This window comes from Arachis stenosperma, chromosome 7 (assembly GCF_014773155.1).
Source record: "Arachis stenosperma cultivar V10309 chromosome 7, arast.V10309.gnm1.PFL2, whole genome shotgun sequence".
In the NCBI taxonomy this organism is placed as follows: Eukaryota; Viridiplantae; Streptophyta; class Magnoliopsida; order Fabales; family Fabaceae; genus Arachis; species Arachis stenosperma.
The window spans coordinates 14779998-14796243 of NC_080383.1; the positions used below are offsets into that span (position 1 = coordinate 14779998).

Here is a 16246-nt window from a genome sequence, read left to right on the forward strand (position 1 = left end):
CAATGAATTATTTTGCTTTCAAAGATAATTATATTTCTACATCTCCAAATTGATCATACAGTGACAAAGTAAAGAATAAACCACTTTTTTTTTTCATGATGTGAACTTGTACGTTAGTAGGTATAATTAAAGATATCGTTATTTTCTATTGAATCAATATTTTAAAATTAGTTTTTAATTTTTTAAACACAAATTGTCAGAAAATCATCAGCAGATAATGACAGTTACTAAACACACCATTGATTATCCGCCACTATATTCCGTTTTTGTGGTAGCGTTCATATCCAACCAATATAATCATCCTGGCCAGTAATCTCATGTTAAAATTGCATATATTTCTTTTTATCTATATTTTTATTTTGCACATATTCACCACTTTTATTTTTGTAATGTTTAATTTGGTAATGATCAAAGAACCTACTTGATTTACCATCTTAAGTAAATATTGCACTCGAATCTCCTAGAAATTAGTTGTGCATATCCAATTAGTTAAACCCAAACCGAAAATGATAGAAGGCCCTTATAGGTGTACCATTAATAAATATTGTTTTGGCACAATAATAATCACACTAGAACATGATTAGTAACCATTATATATCACCCTCCAAAGGATCTAACATCAAAATTTTCCCACCTCACCCCAACAACAAAGTAATTGAACCATCACCATATTTTTATTTCATCATTAACGGCCATTACTACTGCAAGTGATTCTTGTCCTACAAAGAATTTGAATTATTCTCTCTCTCTCTCTCTCTCTCTCTCATACTAATAGGTTTTTTTTTAGTCTAAGACTTATATGTCTTTTTTTTATTGGTTAAAAACTTATGCTATAAATATCTAATTTTAGTTAAAATGTTATGTATCTTTATAAAAGATGCTCAAGAACCTATTTGTTATTTTCTTTAAATTAAATATTTCTTGTTACTCAATTCATATTGTAATTCCAATAAATATGTTGATGAACAAAGGTGAAAATTAAAAGAATGAAATTATTATTTACTTTATGTGTTTGCTAGACACTTCTTCTTGATGCAGCTTCTATAGCACCCTCAATCCTATTAATGCAAGATTTATAAACAAATCCAAGATAATCAACTATGCTATCCTCGGATGCATCTTCTACAGGGTTTATCTCAAAAGACCAATTAATAAGAGTTGAATTATCCCTATATTCAACTAATCTTAGTGAATTAATAGATCCATCTAACCCTACATTGCATGCTTCCATTCTATAAACATAGCTATGTGTTGAAGAATCCATTGAAACCAATTTTTCCTTGATCCATGACCTATCTCCATCTTGTTGAGGAAACATGAAGCCAGAGACTAACCTAACATAGCCAGGTTCATCTTCATTTCCAGATAAGGTAGTGCATCTTTCTACCATTGGCATCCATTCTGATAATCTTTTGGTTTGAGACACTAAGCTCCAAACTTGGTCAATAGGTGCACAGATTATGCCACTAATTGAACCATGCCATTTGCCATTTCCAACATCATTATTATTAGCCTCCTGTGGAAGTAATTTTTTAAAATGATTTAGCTAATGCATAATAATTGAGGGTACAAATAGAAAGTTATATCATTTCAATACTTTTTTTTGGTTTAATTACTCTTTGATCCTATAGTTTCGCGAAATTTTCAATTAGGTCCCTATACTTTTTTTCCTTTTAATTGAGTCTCTGTACCAATTTTTTTTTTCAATTAGGTCCCTCTTGGTAGTAATTGACTTAATTGTATAAGGACCCAACTAAAAAAAAATTGGTGCAAGGACTCAAATAAAAGAAAAAAAAGTGTAAGAACTAAATTGAAAAAAAAAATTAGTGCATAGACCCAATTAAAAAGAAAAAAAAGTATAGAGACATAATTAAAAATTTCGCAAAACAATAAAAACCAACAGAGTAATTAAACCTATTTTTTCTTACATCCGTCTTTAAGAGGTTTTTATTTATTTAAAAATTTAATTTTAATGAACTAATAATACAAATCACTTTACATAATAATTCTTCAAGTAAATACTTAAATAACCTTTAGTATTTGTAAAATATGTTTTTGTTTTATTGGTCATTATAAAATTTATTTTTTGGTCTTAGTAAAGTTTAAAAGTTATTTTTCTTTTTACCACTGTCGCTATTTTATTTTATTTTATTTTTTTGCTAACATAAACATTTAACTTAATTACAGTTCAGCACTTAAAAAAAAAACTAATAATAGTGATGAAAATAGATAACCTTTAACTTTAATTAACTAAAACTTTTAAAAATATATTATGGAAACTAAAACCAAAAGTAAGTATATATAAGGTTTAATTACTCTGTCAGTCTCTATAATTTCACTAAATTTTTAATTAGGTCTCTATATTTTTTTTTCTTTTTAATTGAGTCTTTATATCATATCAGATTTTGTAACTAAACCCTCTACCGTGACAAAAATGTTGGAATTAATAGAATATTCTATTAAACTATACAGAATATTCACTCAAACTGTTAGATATATTCGTTTTATTTAATAAAAAATTCTATTAATTTCAATATTTTCATCACGATATTGACTAATAAATTATAAAATTGATATGATATAGAAATTCAATTGAAAAAAAAAATATAAAAATTTAATTAAAATTTCAATAAATCTATAGGAATTGATAAAATAATTAAACCTATATAAAAGCCTAAAATATATTAAAGTGAAAGGTAAATGTCACCAGCCATATACAATTTTTTTTATCTAAAGCTAAATGTCATTTTCACTTTTGAATATTGATACGCTATTTATTTCTGAAATAAACTCCCACCAGTATGCATGCAGAATTGTATGGACTCAAATAATAATCTATGTTTAAAGTTTAACCAAGTTGGTCTATTATAGGGCCAAATTCTCCCAGAGTCTAATTATTTTTATCAAAAGAAGTATTATTTAAGGAGAACAAATGTCAACTACTTAAGCCATCCATATTGGTTATAATAAAAGTTCCTTTTAATACTTAGAAGAATTGGATATTATTTTCTGCAGCAGTTAACATCGTTTCTTTACCTAAAAGAAGGAATTAATTATAAAATCATCATCGAAACATACATACCATTTTTATGTTCTGAAGGTCAATGCATCATGCTTGGCAACGGCAATAGGCATCAGTAGTAGCGTTAGCTTTGTATTAAGTCTATATATATAACAATGACTAGACTACTGATAACTCCCAAGTATCCAATGCCTTTTCTCAAGTATTGATAACTCCAATGCATTCATATATGTATTCGCGGTTACAACAAAGACTAGAATATCCAAAGTAGCAACCAAAACTTTGTTTAAGAGAATAATATAGAAGAGCTAAAAATTGGAGATGCGGGGTATCGATCCCCGTACCTCTCGCATGCTAAGCGAGCGCTCTACCATCTGAGCTACATCCCCTTATGAAAGAAGGTCCTATTAATATGATATTACAATTATTTTTTGTTTTACTAATAAAACAAAAAATGCAATAATTGCCCTTCCACTATTGCAATTCGTGGGGACACACTACTGGCCTATTAACTTTGCAACAGGCCCAACACATTTCTTGACCATGTTCGTATTGTTGTATAAGCATCCTTTCATTCTTTTGTGTTATCAATTCAAATCAGCCCAAGCCGGCCCAAAAGTGTAAAATAAAATCAAGCAATGGATACTTCCCGTTTCTAGTTCTGAATGTGACCTGACCAACAAAAAAAAAGGGAGTGAATGTGAAGCGATTGACAATTCATTTGACTAGTAAATAGAAGATTAAATAGTGAAGAAAAGCTGTTATACCTAAAAATAAAAGGAAATCCTTAAAGTATCACGAACATGTGACCGCGGGCTTTTTTTTTAATAAATAATTTAAATATTTTATTTTTTAATATAGATAATTTATAATATATTTATTATTTTTTATCTTTTTACATATTTATATAAACAAATTAACATTGTTTATATCTAGTTTATAATGAAATTTTAAAAAATACTATTAATTCTAAAACTGGACCGGCCTACTGGTCTAACTGCGAACATGCACTATTAATGGTTCGGTTAAGTAAACAAAATTGTTATTAAAAAATAAAAACTAGTAAAAAATCGTTGAATTTGCCAATTTTGACCGGTTGGACCGGTCCGAAAACCGGCCGGTTGAAAGGAAACAATGCTGTTTTGTTAGAAAGAAAGGGAAAAGTCTCTGTCTCATCAGTCATCACTCTCAATTTGCCACTTCCTCTTCACTCCTCCCTCAAAAAGAACAAGCTCTTCCTCTTCCCCCCAAAAAACCCTAGCGTCCTCCATCGCCGCCGTCCGTCGCGCCAAAGAGCTCCGTCTGTTCGTCGTGCTCCAGCCTCTCTCCTCATTCCCCTGTTCCTCGTCTGTTCTTGTCGCTGCTCAGCCGCGCTTTGCCCGCCGTCCCTCGTCGTGCTCGTAGCTTGGTCGCCGTCGTCCGTCGAATCGTCCGTCGTGCTCGTCCCTTGAAGGTAATGGCTGCTCGTTCGTCGTGCCTCGTCTTTTATTTTTTCATTTTTTTTTCAGACATCGTATTAAAATACCGAATGATTAGCTTTAGCTCCGCTCACTGCTGTAGGTCTTCGTTTTTTTTTTTAATTTTTTGTTCAGAAATCATATTGACCATCCTTATTGCTCACTGCTCAGTGTTCACTCCTCATTCCTCAATGTTCAGAAATCATTTTTTGTTCTTCGTTTGTGAAATTTTTAATGGTTACTCTGAGTTTGTTTTGTTCAGAAATCAATTTTTTTTGCTCAATGCTCATACTGTGAGTGTTTTATTTTTGTTTTAAGGTCGTGCTTGAAAGAGGTATTGATTTTTGAGTGTTGTTTTGTTTTTGTTTTAAGGTTCTGTTTTGTGCTCAATTTTCATTTTGTAGAAAATTATTTGAAGTATATAAGAATTAAGAAGGAAGACTATCCTAACAGCACCTTTTTGTTGATTGATTCTAGTTCTCCACAAACTTGAACAAAGAATAGAATTGAAGAGAAAAACCCTTCATTATTTTATCAGCATTGCACATTATTGTAGTTTGTTTGTTTATTTATTCATTGAACTTTCACATAACCAGTTGTTTATGATCCTTTTTGTTCAGAAGAAATACTATTTGAACATGCAAATACTTCATTTTAATTATTGAGACTTCCTTTATGATTTACATTGGCAACTTTGTTAAAGTAAAAAAAAATGCAGTGCTATGGGTGTTGAAAAATTGTAGAAAATTGAAAAGAATTTCCAATAGAACATGCTTCTGAACTAATGGCAATTGATGCAATTCTTCATATTTTATTTGTTATTTTATTATAAAACAATTTTTTTTGGTTAAATTACGGTTTAATTAATTGGATCAATAAACTAATAAATTAATAATTAGAGTGATTTATTTACCGGTCTGATTTTCAAAATCTTGAAAAATACACCTATCTCATTTACAGAATATTTGTAAATATAAAAATATAATTTTTAAAAATAATAAAAATATCAATAATTTAAAAACAAAAATTGATGTATTTTGTTACTGTTTAGATTGATTTTAATTAATTTATATTTTATTTATATTTTAAATTTTAAATGAATAATTTTATTTGTTTGGTCAAATAGAAAAGATGAGTGGTTTTAAATAAAATTCTCATTTTTTCTATTATTTGAAATCACTTATCTTTTTTATTATTTAAAACATTCTATTTTCCAAGAGTTTAATACAAAAAATAAAAACAAAATAATTTTACAAAATAAACTGCATATATGTTGGATAGATATGATAATTTTACAAAATAATTAAACTTTATATAAATTATTATTTTATTTTAAATTTTTTTTCTAATTTTTCATTTTTCTTAACAAAAGCAAAGAACGCAGAGAATCCTAGCTCATTGCTTCTTCCATTCTTGGCGTCAAACACACACACCTTCTTCCATGGAGCTCATTGCTTCTTCTTCCACCTTCTGCCCCGTCGCAACTCCCCCTCCAACTTCCTCACTCCCACCTCATTCTTCTTCTCCTACTGCTTCCTTCCCCTTTCCTCCTCTTTCTCTCAGAGGCTGCGCTTGCAGAGCCATACTCAGCACCCACACCACTCAGAAGGAGAAGAACGGCATGCTCGGAGCTCGTTCCTCTGATTTGGACCAACTTTCTGGTTTGACTGCTTTGTCCCCATTGGATGGCCGCTATTGGGGGAAAGTTAAGGAATTGGCTCCTTTTATGAGTGAATATGGCCTCATCTACTATAGGGTTCTTGTTGAGGTACCTTACATATCCCATTTACGCTTTCTGCTTGATTTTTATTAAAAAAATGTTCTTTTGAAAATTTAGAGAACCCCATTTTTGAAAAACTTGTTTTGTGTGCATGTTTGATGTGAGAGTTGCTTTGTTATGTTCTTATGCCTCGGTTTTCATAGGAAATTATCGAACTTGTTAAGTTTTTCTTTTTAAAATTTAACTTTTAATAATGCTTTGCCATGTTGAAATCCATGGTCACAGAGGAAGAGCTGAAAATAATTTAGAGAAAACCAGCAATGAAAATTTACTAGAATGCGAAAGGTTGATTACAATTGATTTACCACTTGAACTACCAAACTTCTATATACTCTAATAAATGGAATACAAGTGGATTGGTATGATTCAAGGTCATGCTTTTTATGTTAACATATGAGATGGATGTGTTTTTGTGTCAGATAAAATGGTTGTTGAAGCTGTCTCAGATTCCTGAAATTGTTGAGGTTCCGAGTTTCAGTGAAGATGCCAAGTCTTATTTACAAGGCGTGATTGATGGCTTTAGCGTGAGTGATGCCTTAGAGATAAAGAATATTGAGAAAGTGACTAATCATGATGTTAAGGCAGTGGAGTACTTCTTGAAACAAAAATGCCAATCGAATGCTGAAGTGGCTAAGGTTGAGATTTGCTTAAGGTGTTTCGTCCTGCGATTATATGCTTCTTTCTGACTAACAGCTCTGATGGTTCACTTTGTTTCCACAGGTGCTTGAATTTTTTCACTTTGCTTGCACGTCTGAGGATATAAATAACCTCGCCCATGGGTTGATGCTGAAAGAAGCAATGGGATCTGTCATGTTTCCTGTCATGGATAAAATAATTAAATCCTTGTGTAACATGGCTAAAGATAATGCTCAAGTCCCAATGCTTTCTCGCACTCATGGACAGGTAAGCTAATTTGTGCATTAGTTGGTAGATTTTCGTTGTTGAACAATCTTTACTGAAATTCGCTTTCTCTGGACTATACCCCAGCCAGCTTCACCAACAACTTTGGGAAAGGAAATGGCTATATTTGCTGTGAGATTAAGCAGAGAAAGGAAGGAATTATCTCAGGTTGAGTTTTTGGGGAAATTCGCTGGTGCGGTTGGAAATTACAATGCACATGTTGTTGCATACCCTGATGTTAACTGGCCTCAAATTGCAGAAGAGTTTGTAAAATCTCTTGGATTAAGCTTTAATCCTTATGTTCCTCAGGTATATTTGAAGTTTGTACCTTTTTCTGGTTCTTTTCATGCCTAATAGGCCCTTTTGTAACCTGATAAAATAAATCTTGTTATGTGTATACACATTGTCATACAAATTTTGCCATCAGTAGTTAGTGAAACTAAATTTTATTGTGTGTCTACAAAATTGAGTTAGCACTATGTGGTAGTTATCGATTATACCTACTTCTTGATGAGATTATGATTTGATGTATCCTTCTGACTAGATTACTTCACATCTTAACAGATTGAAACTCATGACTACATGGCAAAGCTATTTCATTCGCTCATCCAGTTCAACAATATATTAATTGACTTTGATAGAGACGTATGGGGCTATATATCCTTGGGTTATTTTAAGCAGGTAGATTTCCTGATATAATAGCTATAACAGTGTGATGCTATACTTTTAGGTAGACAATCTTTTTTATGTTCTAAACTTTATGCACAGATCACGAAGGCTGGGGAGATTGGGTCGTCAACTATGCCTCACAAAGTGAATCCTATTGATTTTGAAAATAGTGAAGGTAATCTAGGTGTTGCTAATGGAGGTCTGTCTCATCTAAGCATGAAATTGCCAATTTCACGTTGGCAGGTAAGACCGACTTTACTAATATGGTTGTCTGGAATCTGATTATTGTAACTTCTTGTGCTAGGTTATAACCTACAGACCTTTTTGACTTGATTAGCAATGATAGTCTAATTACACGATGTTTCTTTCTTCTTCTGTTTTACCAGAGGGACTTGACCGATTCAACTGTCTTACGGAACATGGGTGTAGGAATTGGTCATTCCCTTCTTGCTTACAAAAGCACACTTCAAGGAATAGGAAAGCTTCAGGTATTCAACTTGACGATGGATTTTTACTTCTCTCTTAGAGTATGCATGTTTATGTTCCAATAGTAGATGATACCTTTTGTTTATCTCAACTGTTTTGCTATACTATTTATCAGCAAGTTGAATGTACATGCTTAAAGAATATTTTCCTTGTGTTCTTTTTGTTTTCACATCAAGCTTTCTCTTAATGTTATCATTTACCATATAGGTTAACGAAGCTCGCTTGAGTGAAGACTTGAAACAATGCTGGGAGGTGCTAGCTGAACCAATACAAACTGTATGTATATGCTACCTAGATTTTTACATGATTATTTGGTTTTATATTTCTTTTGTTAAGAAGAACAAATATTGAATGCTTAGAACATGTATATAACTTGAATTTATTGTCGAGATGTATTATTTACTTGTCATAGGATATAGATGATGTTAAATTCTCAAGTTAACTCTTAAACTCTTACGAGTTTAGATCACTCAGAGTTAACTTGCTAATTAACTCGGATGTGGATAAACTCGGGTAAACTTGGGTAGACTCTTAAGTTTACTATTTTAACCCACCTTCGGTCTCTTTAAGTATCAAAACATGTAGTTTCACTAAAACTCCTTTAGTTAGACTTTTAAAAATAATGATATGATATTTAGACATAATATATGTTAATTTTTAGCATGAGACATTAATGGTTTTATTCACCCTTTTTTTTTTAATTTGTATTTACTATTGTGTCGTTTATTTGTTTCATTATAATATTATAAATGTGTCTTTTATATCCCTTTTTATCGTTGTTCTTAAAAGAAGAGTTGTAGTAGTTTACGAGTCGAGGTTACATGAGCTCTACTAGTTTACCTGAACTCCCAAATTTGACAACTTTGATAGTTATCTACTTGTTACATCATAAGAAGCAAATTATTCTTTCAACTTTTTTACTCATTAGTAATGTAATTGCAATTTACTAGCAGCAAACACACTTTAGCTGCATGAAAAGGGGGAAAATGTGAACATGAGACAGCTAAGAATTACATATCTTAGCTGCATACTTCTCTTGATGTTTGCTTGTTGTCGTCCGCTTTAAGAACTTGTGTGTAATTGTTTTCGAATCTTCATTTAGGTTATGCGAAGATATGGTGTTCCGGAGCCTTATGAGAAGTTAAAAGAGCTTACCAGAGGGAGAGCGGTTACAAAAGAGAGCATAAGAGACTTCATTGAAGGCTTAGATATTCCAGAAGCTGCAAAGACGAATCTGTTAAAGTTGACACCGGATACTTACATTGGAGCAGCAGTAGAATTGGCGAGAACTGTGGAACAAGCGGTGGATTTGTTATGAATTGAATACAAAAAAAAAAAAAAAAATTCTCAAATTAGCAATTAGAGCAGTTTGCTGCAGAACTGCCAAGGCATTTTTGTCATAGAACCTCACCAACCAAGGGTGATTATTAGTTGCTTGAAAAACATTTAAATTACATGCTGCACATTGTTGTAGAAGAGGACATAATGTTCCCTGATTATGAAAAACTATAGGGAATAAGGGATTTTGGAAGTGATAGGCAAATTGTATTATAGATTTTCATGCTTCAGAAAGGCCTGAAAAATAAGGAAATAGGTTTGAAGTCTTCTATTGGAGTCAATATTATTCGAGTTGTGTAGAACTACTTAGAAAGCAAAGTCTCTTTACCAGTTTTATTTTACACCTTATTTCTTTTTGGAGTGCATGGCATTAAGCTACCATTGTTAAGTAACAGGAACTTCTGAAATCTCTACAAACAAAAGGCCAGCCGATCACTCGCCGATCTCGAGAATATCGCTGGCAACCTGGACCGACCCTTGACCAACCTTAGGCCAATTACTGGCTGACACTATTGGACGTCTGTCAAATTGGTTTGAACTTATTACTTATATATAAATATTTAAATAGGTTAAAATCAATAGTGTTAAAAACTTTTAATATGAAACCAGATTAGTCTTGCTTTTAGAATTAAAATTAGTTTTATTTTTATTAATATGGTTTAAAGTTTAAATTGATGCATCAAATTGTAAAATGGTTTTAAATAAATCCAATTTACTACGCAGAAAAGTTGTTTTATAATAATTTGACACAATTCCAGTTTAGTTTGTGAAATTTTGTACCATAAAGGCATAAACACCCTTATTATTATATAAGGTTTAGTTGTTGATATTGTTGTACTTAAATCTTTAAAAACTTATTAGCTGGGTTGACTATATAGATTAAATGGTAATATTGTGTTCTATCATGTATTATGTCTATAATAAAATTGTTAATGTGTAAATCTCTTTTAATCACTTCATATATAATTTTTGTAGGTCTTCATCTACTATTTTAGGTCTTTGATTACAATTAAAATTAAAGAGAAAAAAAAAAGAGAAGTATACATCAATGATGTTCTTGAGTTTGTATCTTGAAAAACAAAAGAACGTGGCATTATGAAAGCAATAATAATTGCTGGTTGTTAGGAATTACAAATGGGCCAGGGAAAAAGATGTATGAAATTTCTTGGTAAGAGAATCTTGTTTGTTTGCTAATTTCAACATGCTTCAAATGTTTTACATGATTATTTCAAGGAGCCACTCAAAGGCGCTCAAAACGGTTTTTTATAAAGATATTTTTTAATAATTAAAATTTAATATATATAATCGATTAAATTGTGTTATTTTTATTAAAATTAAGTTAGACAAATTAATTTGACAAAAAAATAGTGAATCAGATCTGAACAAAAATTAATTTGTGTTTAGTCACAATTTCTGAAGTCAAATTAATCGGATTAATCCTTGTCGGAGGATAATATGGACAACCAACGCTTCTCAACATGTCAAAGATCCAAATACAAGATTCCATCACCGTGCCGTCTTTAAATGGAGAATAAGGAATCCATTTGGAATACCGACCAATCAGATTGCAACAAGTGGCCACGTCTGCATTATTATTCTTCGCTACGTGGCTCGATATCTACACCAATAATCTGCCCCACCATCATTCAATTTGAGCTCGTGGGAGGTGGCTGCTGCTCTATCCGTGACTGTAACATGTGATAGTGATACCATGCATTATTGCTCCTCATTAATCTTTTTATATTCTTAAGATAAACTTAACTAATAAATATTTATTGTCTTACATTAATCATTTCTTGTAGTGTTAGGTGATTATCTTATGATTTAATTAACTTAAAGATTTTAGACTTAAATTTTGAAAATAAAAATTTATAAATTATATATGATAAAAGTTACTTTAAGAAAAAAATTATACTAGATAAGATAGGCAAATCCACACTTTAATCTAGATTATCTCACTAATCACATTTTGGATTGGCCTACACATAAAGGGCGTCTCAAGTCAGAACCAAAAACAATGGCAAAATTTCTATGCTCTGGCATTTTTGTGCCACAGCTACTACTGCTATACGTCTTTGTTGAAGAATTCACCTTGCTTCACATTAATAATGCCATTCTCAGGTACTAATTTTCTCTCTACTTTTGTAACAATTTTCCTGTTTAATGTTGACGTGATGGTTGATTCCTTTGCTTGTGATGTGTTAACTCTCCTAATATGCTAACTTTTGAAGCTAATTAAGGTGTGTAACAACATGATTTTTAGGGTCAATCTCCACCGGTTTTTCTTTTCATCTTCTTGTGAACCAGTTTCTGTTGTGTGCTGCAATGTTGCTTGATTTGGAGCCCTTGTGATTTGAACTTTCCAGACATCTAGATCGAACGGTAGCTGAAAGTTTGGATTGAGTAAGTAGTATATCTATTAAGATTTTAGATCAAGATGTGACATTCGACTCGTTAATTCGAAGTTCTAGCCTTAGTATAAGGTATACCTCAGATTTAAAACGTGTATTGTTGGACAGTTATGGTTGGTGAGGATAATTTCTTCCCAGTTAATTCATTCATTGGCAAAGAAGGGTGTTCACTGTAGTTGCTTGGAAGTTTCTGATTTTTGTCTGGAACTAGAAATATCAGTCTCATTTATGGAAGATGATCCAATTTTTCCAAAATTGCAGGATGCAGCTTTGATTTCTGGCAACACGAAATAGGCCTTACTCGAATCGGATTCAAGGGTAGATCTGGCAGCTTGGAGTTATGTCTGCTTATGGCCATCAAATGGAGGAGAACTATTCTGCAAGGAGTCTGTCTGGTGGTTCTGGTATGTAATGCTAGCTTCATCCCTCTTCTTCATTACTATCTTTATCTTTCTCCCTTAAATTATCCTTTTGGTTATTTTGGCACAATGTTGATAATTATCTAAATTGTTTCTTTCATGATAACAGATATAAGGAGCAGTTATGTGCTGGAATCAGGATTCTACATCACTTCTTTCGCAGCAACCATCTTGATTACCTCGCTCGCCACTATAGGCCTCCTAATGATTACTATGCTGGTTGCTCTGGCAATGATGCTGCAGTCTTGTCAGAGTAGAGGTTCTGGAGTTATAGAGCTTCAAAGTGTGAATGATGATTACAGCTATTGCAAGGTTCATTCTCTGCACACCGAGCTCAATAGCTTAGAAGGACATAATCTTCCTAGCATCTGCAAGGACCTGGCCATAGAATATGTCAAAGGAGGCCGATACGCTCGCGACTTAGACTCGACCAAGTCTCTGATTGAGGTCTACTTTGACAAGGTTAAACCATCAGATGATGGAGTTGGTGTAGTGCTAATGGACATAGATGGCATTTTTCCTCTGAATCCTAATTCATCCAATCTATATCAGAGGTAACATACTAATCTTGCCTAAATTTATTCTTTTTGCAGTTTATCGAAGTTTATTTTGAAATAACTGATAGTTTCAGGTCCTGAAAAAAGAAAAAGAAGTATTCTTTTCTGTTGTTCTAACTCCAAGCTGATCTTCAGCACCAGTTAACTTGACATGATCTTATTGGTGTAGGTTTCATGATAACAGCATTGTCAATTGTATGTTAGAGTTGCAAAATTTAAAAAGCAATCTTGTTCTAGGATTATGCAAGAAGCTTCAAGCTGCTGGATGGCCTATAGTTTTGCTATCAAGGGCGAACGGATCAGATAGAAATGTCACTGTGGATAATCTTGGCAAAGCCGGATTCGGAAGTTGTTGGTCTTCCTTGATGATGAGGTATTGACATAGACTCACAATGTTCCTGTCATGAATCTTGGATATGAATAAGAAAATATCTCAATTGTTTAGAATTTAAGATAGATCATAAGCTTTTAACTTTAGAAACACAGCTTGATTTCAGTGCTTAAAACTGCTATTTCCTATCATATTTTATAAAAACAAAGATAAGTGTGAATTAAGTTGTTACATTTAGAATTTCAACATAGGCATCTACTTTTGTAGACTTTGAACATACCAACTGCTTGATCTTATACTAAAACGGTGATCTGCATTTTGCAGAGATGAAGATGAAGATTATTCCAACAAAGAAAATGAATGGATTTCTAGGAAAAAGAATGTGATAACGAATAAGGGTTTCGTTATAAAAGGGATCATAAGCAGCCATATGGATGCATTAATTGCTGCAGATACAGGAGTGCGTAATTTTTTGCTTCCTGATCCTATATGCGACAAATTTGAGCAACAAAGAAAACCATCATAGTCCATAGATCATAGATGATGGAGATTAGTGTGTTAGTCTTGTATTTTTATTTTTTCTCCTCCAAATATTTGCTTCTAGGATAATAGGATGTATATTACCTTTTTTAAACAAAAGTGGCTTCTACTCAATATGCCATACATATTATGATTGTGGTAATATGCACATGCATGTTCTGCTTTTAGAAGGGAATAATTGAAGGTTTTTTGAACACCAAGAAAGAGTTTCTTCACTAAAAACGGAATTATGATTGTTAAGAGGAAAATGGAAGGTGGAGAAAAAGATGCTGGATTAGTACCAAGTGGCCAACAGTGGCATATATTGGCTATGGGCACATGGGAAATTAAACAAAGTTCCACTTGTAACCATTCTTCACCAATGGATGGACATGCATGTTTTCATTGATTTCAAACAAAAACACACCCTACGATCCATCATGTGGTGTTGTTGATTATCACTTGTTACAAAAACACAATATTTAGGGCCATATTGTTATCAATTTTTCCAAGCCCAAAAGAATTGGATTGGGGGCATCATATTAGCCATTAATTAAAAGTGTAATATTGCATTATTTCTGAGCCTGCTCTGTTTTCTTAAATTTTCTACCTTTTTTCTTTAGTTGCATCAACTCATTTCACTAATCATTGGATCTAGATATTATTACAAAATAATACAAATCAATCTGGGTAGGGACATGCACAAAAAGTGGATTCGTATTTTACTTGAGTTGAGGTGAATACATCATCAATACCAAAATTTCATTGACTCATCATCTAATCTAAACTCTCTGACACCATCAAATTCTGAGTCATAGCACTCATTAGTCTACTAAGAACACTGAAAATCCAATATCTATATCTATAACTATCCACATCATCAGTATCTATCTAAACTCATCACATTCATCAGTCATGAAAGTAACTAAAAAGCATTGAGTCAGAGAAGAATGACTATACATGAAGCTGATGATGAAATTGATATCAAATCCAAAGAACCAAAACCAAGAAAGAGAGGAATACCCTGAGGGCCACGTTGATCCAAGAACCCTCCAACAAGTAGTTGGACTTTGACGAAGAGAAATCGATGCGGTACTTGGTGGTCCCGTTAGCGTAGAGAACACCCCAAGAGCGCGAAGAAGGAGTGGTTCCTTCCTTTTTATCAAACATCTCGTAGACATAAACTTCCTTCACACCATCCTTCAACAATGGCGTCCCAATTCCCGATCTCAAATGCTTCACCAAACCCTTCAGGTATATCTCCGCGTACCCTAGATTCGCCTCCACCTCGTTCGCGGCGGTGCTGCTACTCGGCCACCCTGTCTCCGTCACAACGATCGGGATGCTCTCGTAGCCCGCCACCGCCATGGCGCTCACCACCGCATCGATCATCATGTCGAAAAGATTCCGGTACCGAACACCGGTAACCAAATCGTCTCTGAAATTGAACGGGTGTTCTTGAAAGAGAGCAATCCCTAAGGGGATCTCGGATTTGAGCCTGTAGAGGTTGTAAGGGTAGACGTTGATCAAGAAGGAGGAGTTGGTGTCGCGCAAGAACTGGAGCAGAGGTCCGATGAGGTTGATTCCGGGAGGCTCTTGGAACTGAGCGGAGGAAGGAGGGAAGGGGGTGGAGATGGCGGTGACGAAAGAGAAGGAGGTGGAGACGGTGATCTTGCGGATGCCGAGGTCGCGAAGGGAGAGGTGGAGGTTGGTGATGGCGGGGAGGAGGGCGGAGGCGGACTGAGGGTAGGAGTCGAGGAAGGCGTTGCCGACGGAGATGGTGGTGATTCTGGCGCGAGGGTAGAAGGGGACGACGTGAGTGTAGAGCCAGCGGAGGGTGGAGGAGCGGTTGGAGGCCATGGTTGGGACGAGGTAGTTGGGAACGGTGAGGAAGAGGGAGACGTTGGTGTAGAGGAAGGTGCGGATGACGGTTGGGTCAGGGTCTTCGAGGCGGAGGGAGTTGACTTTGAGAGTGGAGAGTGCGGCGGAGATTGTTTCTGGTGGTGGTGGTGAAGGGGTGGCGGTGGGGGCGGAGTAGGTGAGGCCGATGAAGCGAAGCGAGGAGCTTCTTGGGATGAGAGAGAGAAGGAGGAAGAAGAGGGCGACGCAGAAGGTGTGAGAGTAATGGTGGTTGTTAAACATTGTTAGTTACGGTGGTTCCTCTCTTTCTCTCTCTCTTCTCACTGGATAAAGATTAAAGAATGCGAGACAGAGAGTGTGTGACTGCATGCATGCAGATGCAGGTCACTCACTGTGTGCGCGCTTGCAACCACTAACAACCGTAAAATGGCGCCATCTCCTCTTTCTTTTCTTTTCTTTTCTTTTCTTTTCTTTTTCTTTTTCTTCACTAATTTCTC

General features: G+C 34.1%; 4 protein-coding genes and 1 non-coding gene across 7 annotated transcripts; 2 read left to right on the forward strand and 3 right to left on the reverse strand.

The window, feature by feature from the left end:
- Window positions 1–1015: 1015 nt before the first annotated feature.
- Window positions 1016–3130, reverse strand: LOC130939453 (uncharacterized). The gene is made up of 2 exons (XM_057867556.1): window positions 3083–3130; window positions 1016–1516 (listed from the first exon to the last, which is right to left on the reverse strand). The coding sequence occupies exons 1-2, from the start codon at window positions 3083–3085 to the stop codon at window positions 1016–1018; spliced, it is 504 nt and encodes a 167-aa protein (XP_057723539.1). The 5' UTR covers window positions 3086–3130.
- Window positions 3131–3338: 208 nt separating this feature from the next.
- TRNAA-AGC (transfer RNA alanine (anticodon AGC)) lies at window positions 3339–3411 on the reverse strand. Its single transcript has one exon. It is a non-coding gene; the product is annotated as a tRNA-Ala (tRNA).
- Window positions 3412–4213: 802 nt separating this feature from the next.
- Window positions 4214–9993, forward strand: LOC130942208 (uncharacterized). 2 transcript variants are annotated; one of them, XM_057870908.1, is made up of 10 exons: window positions 4214–4475; window positions 5852–6247; window positions 6679–6894; window positions 6980–7162; window positions 7247–7468; window positions 7724–7840; window positions 7928–8071; window positions 8215–8316; window positions 8522–8590; window positions 9417–9993. In XM_057870908.1, the coding sequence occupies exons 2-10, from the start codon at window positions 5921–5923 to the stop codon at window positions 9630–9632; spliced, it is 1596 nt and encodes a 531-aa protein (XP_057726891.1). In that variant the 5' UTR covers window positions 4214–4475; window positions 5852–5920; the 3' UTR covers window positions 9633–9993. The 2 variants fall into 2 exon arrangements, with proteins under 2 accessions (XP_057726891.1, XP_057726892.1); XM_057870909.1 differs by having other exon boundaries at window positions 5857–6247.
- Window positions 9994–11464: 1471 nt separating this feature from the next.
- Window positions 11465–14392, forward strand: LOC130941518 (uncharacterized protein At2g39920). 2 transcript variants are annotated; one of them, XM_057870054.1, is made up of 6 exons: window positions 11466–11773; window positions 11916–12055; window positions 12325–12467; window positions 12592–13036; window positions 13209–13412; window positions 13695–14392. In XM_057870054.1, the coding sequence occupies exons 3-6, from the start codon at window positions 12404–12406 to the stop codon at window positions 13894–13896; spliced, it is 915 nt and encodes a 304-aa protein (XP_057726037.1). In that variant the 5' UTR covers window positions 11466–11773; window positions 11916–12055; window positions 12325–12403; the 3' UTR covers window positions 13897–14392. The 2 variants fall into 2 exon arrangements, with proteins under 2 accessions (XP_057726038.1, XP_057726037.1); XM_057870055.1 differs by lacking the exon at window positions 11916–12055 and having other exon boundaries at window positions 11465–11773.
- Window positions 14393–14537: 145 nt separating this feature from the next.
- LOC130941517 (glucan endo-1,3-beta-glucosidase 7) lies at window positions 14538–16246 on the reverse strand. Its single transcript, XM_057870053.1, has one exon. It carries the CDS (start codon window positions 16029–16031, stop codon window positions 14874–14876), a length of 1158 nt encoding a protein of 385 aa, XP_057726036.1. The 5' UTR covers window positions 16032–16246; the 3' UTR covers window positions 14538–14873.

Excerpts from the sequence above, each read along its gene's own strand:
- LOC130942208 (XM_057870908.1), top strand. The coding sequence starts at position 5,921 with ATGGAGCTCATTGCTTCTTCTTCCACCTTCTGCCCCGTCGCAACTCCC. Across the intron at positions 6,248-6,678 it reads ACTATAGGGTTCTTGTTGAG|ATAAAATGGTTGTTGAAGCT; the intron begins GTACCTTACATA and ends TTTTTGTGTCAG. Across the intron at positions 6,895-6,979 it reads CGAATGCTGAAGTGGCTAAG|GTGCTTGAATTTTTTCACTT; the intron begins GTTGAGATTTGC and ends TTGTTTCCACAG.
- LOC130941518 (XM_057870055.1), top strand. The coding sequence starts at position 12,404 with ATGTCTGCTTATGGCCATCAAATGGAGGAGAACTATTCTGCAAGGAGT. Across the intron at positions 12,468-12,591 it reads GAGTCTGTCTGGTGGTTCTG|ATATAAGGAGCAGTTATGTG; the intron begins GTATGTAATGCT and ends TCATGATAACAG. Across the intron at positions 13,037-13,208 it reads TCATCCAATCTATATCAGAG|GTTTCATGATAACAGCATTG; the intron begins GTAACATACTAA and ends TTATTGGTGTAG.
- LOC130941517 (XM_057870053.1), bottom strand. The coding sequence starts at position 16,031 with ATGTTTAACAACCACCATTACTCTCACACCTTCTGCGTCGCCCTCTTC.